Raw genomic sequence first — 8,453 nt, forward strand, 5'->3', positions numbered from 1 at the left:
AACTAGATTAAACTGACCGAATTACATCCATATTTTTGCAATGAAATATACTGTTGACATGCAAAACATTTATTAAAACGTTGCACATTTCTACGATCAGTCGATAACACATGTGATATGATTCTTTCCAATGTACAGTAATTCGTATGTTTATTTCAAAACAAACACACATACACAAATGATCCCTTACATAACCAATATATATACTATACGTACACATATTCAACATTTTGCAGAAAACATCTATTGAGATGACCCCTCGCCCGAGCTCCGGTGTCAATTTCACCTGTCGATACCGTGCATGCTGATGACGTAACACAGGCAGTTAATGTTTGTATCAAATAACGTCCCACTACCCCTTATTTTTCTAAGTTTTTTGGTATTGTCATCAGTAAAAACAAATTTTTGAGCATGTCTCAAAATTTATTCCCTCGGTCTACATTAGGTAGATGTTTCTTGAAGTGATATTTGTTATTTAAGTAAGTGTAATACCTCTGAATTTTAAATATAAGTCAAAAAGCATTTTTCTAGCATTTCCGACAGTACTTTAGTGAATTTTCATGAGGTCATTTTGTAAATATATCACTCTCTCCGACTTGTTAAGTTATAATACACTTTTAAATCATGCAAGATCATGGTCTGATAAAAATGTTCACCATATTAGCAGTTTAATGATGGAACCTGTGTCCACATTCAAATTTCGGGCAAGTGAATTATTTTGTGGGCTAGTAACTTTCAAGCGTAGCTTTTTTTTTAACCATTTCGGACACTGGTGATATATACTGGCCACTTATGCATACCTGGCACCTTCAGCGGGTGAGTGAGTTGGGTTTTACCCCGCTTTTAGCAATATTCCAGCAATATCATAGTGGGGACACCAGAAATGGGCTTCACACATTGTGCCCATGTGGGGAATCGAACCCGGGTCTTCAGCATGACGAGTGGACACTTTAACCACTAGGCTACCCCACCGCCCTGGCACCTTCAGAAAAACAGCCCGGTCAAACGTGGCTTTGGAAACAATACCAGAACTAATGTCTCCAGACGCGATCAGCCCAAAGCTAGTCAAGTGATCGGATTTATTCAAAACAAGAACACATTGCAGACGTTTTGGAGGAGGCGTTGGGCATCCAGAAAGACTGGAACATAGTACAGTGACATTTTAACTCACCTTGATTTGTTGGCAGTTCGGATGTCGACAAACACTTAACAAAAAGTGCAGAGGTTTCAGAGGAGACCCTGTACATGCAGTAAAACCGGCAAGTAGTGCCATGGCACAGTAAGCACATCTGGACACATAGTTTACAATGTCAACAGAGACAGGCACTTCAGAACAGTTGCCATCAGCAGTGATATTCAAATATCAACTATATAAAATAATAACATTGACGTGTAATGATTTGACTGTTGACATGATGCCTGTTCATAGGTGGTTTCAGATGTTTTTAAATCATGCCCAAATTGTTTCTTAAACCAAAACAATATCACATTTTACCTTTCACAGCCGAGGTCTGACCGACTCTAGTGTTGTGCAGAGTCAACAGGCTTTATCCTATTTGTGGCTACCTGAAGAGTAAGCTTGAGTTTTTTCTTACCTATGAGGTACAAAATACTAACTTGATTTGATTAGTGTTTATCAAACCTAAATGATAATCGCATATACTTCTGCGGTGTGAAGCCAATCACTCTCCCATCTAGGGTTCCAGAGTTTCTTAGAATATATGAGCAGGATCACTGACTGAGTTTGGTTTTACACCGCTTTTAGCAATATTCCAGCAACATCAGGGCGGGGAACACCAGAAATGGGCTTCACACATTGTACCCATGTGGGGATTCGAACCCGGGTCTTCGGCGTGACGAGCCAACACTTTAACCACTAGGCTACCCCAACGCCCCATGAGCAGGATCAAAACAATTTTGTTTTGTTTTAAATTGCAAAAATGGAACATAGGAGTTGAATCCCACAACTTTCACTTTACCTTGAAAAAACAATGCCTAAGTAATGGCCATATAAAGCCCTTTCAAAATGTCAGCAATGGTTCACAAATGAAAAAAAATTAATACTAAAACCACTGGCTAATAGCATGCCCACCAACCAGTGCTTGATATCATGAGTACAATAAATACCATTAAGGCATAGCCTTTAGCCCTTACAAGCTAAATCAAATAACGACACACACATGCTGTTATCACTGCTATTTATACATAATGTACAAGGTAATATTGACTGGTTTAAGAGCATCATCCTGTGTCTGCATCCTTCAGCCTCTGTTTGAGTGCAGTCTCCAGGGCCTGCTGTAACACTGGGTACAGTCGCTGACATGTCTCCACACAGTCTTTGATAGCCTAGATGTGAAACAACAGAGGTATGCACAATAAGACCTGACAAGATCTACTTTTCATTAACCTGCCCTACATTTTGTAGCAGTAATAGAAATAAACGGTTCAAATGCCAAAATGTTTATCATGATGATATTTTCTGTATTTTCATTGCTGTTTCACTTCGGGAGGATTTTAGCAGGTTAGTGAAGCCAAGAATGGTTAAGGGACATACAAATGCCACATATATGTCTATATCAGAAACAACAGGGCTGCCATTGCCTTAGACAACCAGCCATTGTCTAGACCCCCCCCTCTGTCCAAACCAATATTTAGATTTTAGACCCCATAGGTTGTTATTTGATCCGCATTCTGGAAGTTGGTGAGTCAAAAATCAAGCATACAACTTTATGGATAACAACTTCTTGTTTTCTGCACAGAGCGACATTTTGGTGTAGATTCTTACGCCATTTTCAAGCTAAAACACCCATAGGTTGAGTAATGAGATCATTTTGATGATTGTGTGTGTAACCTTTTGTCTATTCCAGATCTATTCCATTCTTTGTCAGAGCCTAATGCCACTTTAGAAAGAAAATACTTCCCTCATATGGCACTGAATTATCAGTCATCCCAAAACGAATAGTGTATTGTCTGGTCATAAGCATTTCCAAGATATTACATAGGCTGGTATTGTTGCACCAGTGTGCAAAATAGCCACTGGCCCGCTAGCCTGTGGTCGCTGGCCCGACTGGCTAGTGAATTTTCATAGGGTCATTTTGTAAATATATCATTCTCTCCGACCTGTTCAGTTATAATACACTTTATAATCATGCAAGACTATCTCCTGATAAAAATGTTATCATATTATTAGCTTCATGATGAAACCTGTGTCTACATTCAAGTTTCGGGCTAGTGAAGTATTTTGTGGGCTAGCAACTTTCAGGCATAGCTAGCCCAACAGGCTAGCAAAACTTTGAAACTATTTCGCACACTGTGTTGCACATCTAAACATGGATGAACAGTTACTAAGCTAACTAATTTGCTGATGCATGGCAAGTGGCAACATGTTTAGAACAGCCAAACATACAAGGTGGGAATTGGCATTCTCTACATCAATTGGCACACTGTCTAAACTGGCATTTCTTTCTGATACCATCTGAAACTGGTTCTGACACAGCAGAAAGTTCCGCCTATAGACAGTTCCTCCACTAAATGCCCCTCCTCCTCCTCACCTTGGTAGCCAGCTGGAAGTCGATCTCCCCCTTGGAAGTGATGGCCGACACTTGGTTCAGTGATGGCATAAGGCCTACAGTAACAGAGCCATTGTTCTTCTCAGCAGTCAGCTCTGGCTTGTACTCCTCCGACTCTGTGGGATCCAGCAGGATGGTGTCTCCTCGCACACGCTGTCACAAGATGCGATATATAGATATAGACAAATCACATGTACTTTTATTGATATTGATAAAAAAATAAATATATGTCAAGTTTTGCTCAGGCACTGGGATAAAAAATAAAAACACTGTAATAAATCTGTTTAATGGTAAAATTCAATTCCACAGTCCCTTCTCACATCCCCACTACAGTCATTACTTACAGCAGAACACCCAGTGACAAGGTCGTACATCTCTATGCCAGCATCAGCGAGAGCCAGAGCAGCACATGTGATGGATGCTGCCAGAGCTACAAGGAACAAAAGTGAGATTATTGTTGCTCCGAAAAATACAAAGACAATGTTTAGGTAATATACTTCGAATACAGAATCGTTTGAAATACATGTATTACAAGAACGTTTAAGGCACATTATCCATTTTCAAAGCAGAAGTAGGCATTATCAAAGAATTTTCAATTTTGTTTTAAACTCCGAGCAGTAAGGCAAGTATGGACTTACCACTGCCAGCATTCTGTAGCACCATCACATACACATTCACCTGGGACTTGGGGAACTTGTGCTGAAAAAATATCAAAATTATTTTCAATAATTTTAGGGACCTTACATAAAATATGGTTTGGTTTTTGTTGGGTTTTTTGTTGTTGTTGTTGTTGTTTTGTTTTGTTTTTTTTGGGGTGGTTTTGGGGGTTGTTGTTGTTTTGGGGTTTGGGGGTTTTTGTTGTTGTTGGGTTTTGTTTTGTTTTGTTTTGGGGTTTTGTTTGTTTGTTGTTGTTTTGTGTGGGAGTTGTTTTGTTTTGTTTGTTTTGGGGATTTTAGGGGGTCAGCAATTTTGCACACATGTACTTGTGGGGGCAGCAATTTTGTACATCGAAGTATCGAAAATTATGGGAGGGGGGTCATTGATTTTGTACATGACATGCAGGGTGGGTAACTTACTTTGTACATAAATTTTAGGGGGGTCATTCACATTGTAAAAATCATCATCACCCCTCCCTAGCCCTAAATCATGAACGGTCCCTTAATTAAGCAATTATCTAAAGTTTATCAAAAGAAGCACAGCATGTATATTCCAGATAGTTTCTACTTTTTGTAAACAGTTTCAGTTTCAGCTAATTATCACTGCCGCACTGAGATAACATACCGCAGTTGAACATCAATACCCAGCAAAGGCCAACTCAGACATAGCATCCTGACCTCTTGGTTAATTCAAGAACCATCCATAACCCTATTGGTAGTTGGTACAATGCTCTTATCACAAAAGATCACACTGGTTCAGATTGGATTTGTTCATCAAAGGCAGATAATTCCTACCAAGCAGACAGCCGGCTCCAGTGCTTCAAGTAGCTGCACCGAGAAGTCCTTTTCTTCACTATCCTGCTGATGTTTTCGTCTCAGATGACATGAGAATGTAGCAAACTTGAATTCACAAGTCAGCTGACCTTTCATGCTGAAGTCTTCTTTGCGTACCACTTCTCGTGGACCATAGCTGCAACAACATATATAGTATTCTCAGAAATTATTGAGAAAGTTGTTTCGGGCAAATATCTAATACATGTATATTTATATAAACTACAGAAGTTTTACTTAAATGAATATGTTGAGGTATGATTCTTTTAGTCTAAGTGTCTTTTCAGTACTTTGTGAGACCTCCTTGTCCCAACTCCTGACTGAATATTCTTCTAAGTTCTGTATACTGTAGACAGAGGAATGTCATGTCTACCAGCTACCTCTTTTGCATTAGTCACACCCCTTTCAAAATCATCTACAACCAGCTTTCTTCTCTCTTCTGCTGTCAAATATTCCATGTCAACAAAGAAAAGCAGTCTTCTACACCAGGGGAGAAAACTCTTCATGTAGTAGGTTCATGAGTTGCCTCCCATATTTTAAAATTCTATTATCAGTATTAGGAAACAAAGATTTTCTCAATAATTTCAGGGAAAACTATAGTTTCATATGGTATCTGGTCACATGGAAGGACTTTACCAAGGATTCCAAACCAAGTGTCTTCGGCAGGCAAATACATGATACCATTCAAACTTATATTTGTCTTAATGTTCAAATTGAGAATTAAAGGACAGACTAATGAGAGGCAAGACTGTATGACAAATTGCTATTGTTGCAGTGCACAAGTCAAAGAGAATCAGATGATGTACTATCACATCATAGTCAGCAATATCATAACGGCTTGTAACCATGGTAACTAATCATATCTAAGCCAGACAAATAAGACTGACAGCAAGAAAATCACTCCATCCCATCAGGTTCTGATGACACACAAGCCAGGTTACATATTGAAACAACCCAATCCTCACTTTAATCTTTATCTGGGTTAGAAATCGGTTTTTGTTCACATTTGCTCTAAAAATGAACCATATCTCCACATCTTTGAGTGGCATTTTAGAAGTTGTTGCTTGTTGGGAAGTACAATATAGAACAAACTAAGATGTCTCCAGTGGCCACTACCCACATCATTATGCTTGACAATGGTACAAGAATCTGTATCGAAACGTCGCACTCACGAATAAAAAGAAGTTGTTATCCATAAGTTTGTTCTATAACATATCTCCACATATTGACATACTGGAAACCTCCACATCATTGCATGGTAGGATTTATAACAAATGAATCACTTTGAGGACATCAACACTCACACACTGAATTCAGCGTATGTCTCAAATGGAATTATGTTCTTTATCCTACACTGAACTTTTAAAATGCTCCTCCAGTTATTTTAGCTAAATCCTGACACTTACACAGAACAAATCACTTTTGTTTCATTCTGTTCAATGTAAGCTGATCCTCGAGCCTGGGTGATCAGTCCTGCTCGTAAAACTGAAACATAATTACACAACGTAATACACTGATCATGTTGATGATATTCTTTCAGTCTGTGTATCAGTTGATTCATTCATCTGTTACTGTCATATTGGATATACACACTTGGAAAAAGTTAAAGTAACCCTTATATTGTATACTTGATTTCCATACAAAAATAGCTCATTTCAACGTCAGTTTAGAGCATCCATTTTCTGACTAAACACACCTGCTTTGTTCCCATGTTAATATATATATTGAAAGTAATCATCTTTATAATATGGATTGTATCACTTCATTGACAACAGTGGTCTAGACATATTTCAGTTTCGTTTACATGATATATAAACAGTGTCCTTACACATACTTTTCATCAGGTATAACTGGTATCTGGCACATTCGTTGAAATTAGATCCATGTCCTATTCATAATTTTCCAAAATAAAGTTTGGTACATGTGGAAATAAAGAAGGAATTCACATAATGTATAAATTAAGAAATAAATATCTGTGTTGCTCTGAAAATGACGAAGATCATTCTACTCACACAGAGGCCTCACTTTGTCAGGTTTCCTTCCATCAGCTCGCTCAGTTCCATCCGTTACCTGTCACAGAAATGTCAACAGTCCTCACATTCATCAGCTCACTATGTACAGCAGTGTAAAACAATACAGTGAGCAGTAAGCCAAACATCCTGCCAGACATCAGCCCTGATGATCAGGGCTGGTAACTTCAAAAGTTACCAGCCCAAAATGGATTTAACCAGACCACAGGGGCTTGTAACGCTAAAACTGCCATCAAGGCATATACTGTCACTGACGGGGTCTTAGTACTATAGTACTTCTTTAGTATATAGTACTAAGACCCCGTCAGTGACAGTATATGCCTTGATGGCAGTTTTAGCGTTACAAGCCCATGACCTGTGATCTCTTGATTTACTGATTTACCGGTACGTGTGGATCATTCTTGGCAAGAGAGTAAGGACTGATCGTGCCTTCCGGACCGGTCAATCTCCGTGTGTCGGTGGGCATCGTCTGGAACACTCTTTATTTTACTTTATGTACAGATTTGACAATCGCTCGGCATGTTTCACATGGAGGCATCCATGTTGCAAATACCCGGATGCTCAGTGAATTGTCTCCCTTGCATTATAAAAGAAAAGACTGACTGACTGAGTCAGTATGGTTTTACGACGTTTTTAGCAATATTCCAGCAATTTCCCGGCGGGGACACCAGAAATAGGCTTCACAAATTGTACCCATGTGGGTAATTGTAACACAAATTGATAATAATAATTGTAAATCCGGCAAGATAAACACGTTTGAGTCATAATATTTTGACCAAATGAGTAAATAAGAGAGTTATGATTGGAAAGATAGAATATTATTAGTCATCAATAATGCATGATCAAATAGACAGACACATGCAGAAGTAAGAAGCTTGGCGAAGGAAGTGGACATCAGTAATGCAGAGAGATCAAGGAGGAAAACACTAATAATGCAGCAGGGTCATTGGACGCCAATAGTGTAGTCGTGCTAGTGAGGGAAACAAGTGATGTAGCAGGAACGAGGACGGAGATGCCAGTAATGCAGCAGGTTCAACGAGGGACAGGCCTATAATGCAGCAGGTTAAATGAGGGACACGCCAATAATGCAGAAGGTTCAATAAGGGCACGCCAATAATGCAGTTCTCTAAGGTTCAATAAAGGACATGCCAATAATGCAGCAGAGTCAATGAGGGAGACACCAATAATGCAGCAGTATCAATGAGGGAGACACCAATAATGCAGCAGGTTCAGTGAGGGCACACGCCAATAATAATGTAGGGTCAATGAGGGGAGACACCAATAAAGCAGCAGGGTCAATGAGGGCACACGAGAATAATGCAGCAGGGTCCATGAGGGAGACACCAATAAAGCAGAAGGTTCAGTGA

General features: G+C 39.2%; 1 protein-coding gene across 1 annotated transcript; it reads right to left on the reverse strand.

Annotated features, from left to right (window-relative positions):
* Nucleotides 1–2,181: 2,181 nt before the first annotated feature.
* Nucleotides 2,182–7,654, reverse strand: LOC124258886 (exosome complex component MTR3-like). Its single transcript, XM_046692966.1, has 8 exons — nt 7,469–7,654; nt 7,069–7,126; nt 6,463–6,541; nt 5,021–5,195; nt 4,208–4,268; nt 3,914–3,999; nt 3,552–3,722; nt 2,182–2,346 (listed from the first exon to the last, which is right to left on the reverse strand). Exons 1-8 carry the CDS (start codon nt 7,550–7,552, stop codon nt 2,242–2,244), a joined length of 819 nt encoding a protein of 272 aa, XP_046548922.1. The 5' UTR covers nt 7,553–7,654; the 3' UTR covers nt 2,182–2,241.
* Nucleotides 7,655–8,453: the final 799 nt, after the last annotated feature.

The sequence above is a fragment of the Haliotis rubra genome, unplaced genomic scaffold (assembly GCF_003918875.1).
Source record: "Haliotis rubra isolate DU_JTF1 unplaced genomic scaffold, ASM391887v1 Scf1178, whole genome shotgun sequence".
In the NCBI taxonomy this organism is placed as follows: Eukaryota; Metazoa; Mollusca; class Gastropoda; order Lepetellida; family Haliotidae; genus Haliotis; species Haliotis rubra.

Coding starts and splice junctions, on each gene's coding strand:
- LOC124258886 (XM_046692966.1), bottom strand. CDS start 7,552: ATGCCCACCGACACACGGAGATTGACCGGTCCGGAAGGCACGATCAGT. Junction 5,196..6,462: donor ACAAAAGTGATTTGTTCTGT/GTAAGTGTCAGG, acceptor ATGTTGTTGCAG/CTATGGTCCACGAGAAGTGG. Junction 2,347..3,551: donor ACTTCCAGCTGGCTACCAAG/GTGAGGAGGAGG, acceptor TTTCACATCTAG/GCTATCAAAGACTGTGTGGA.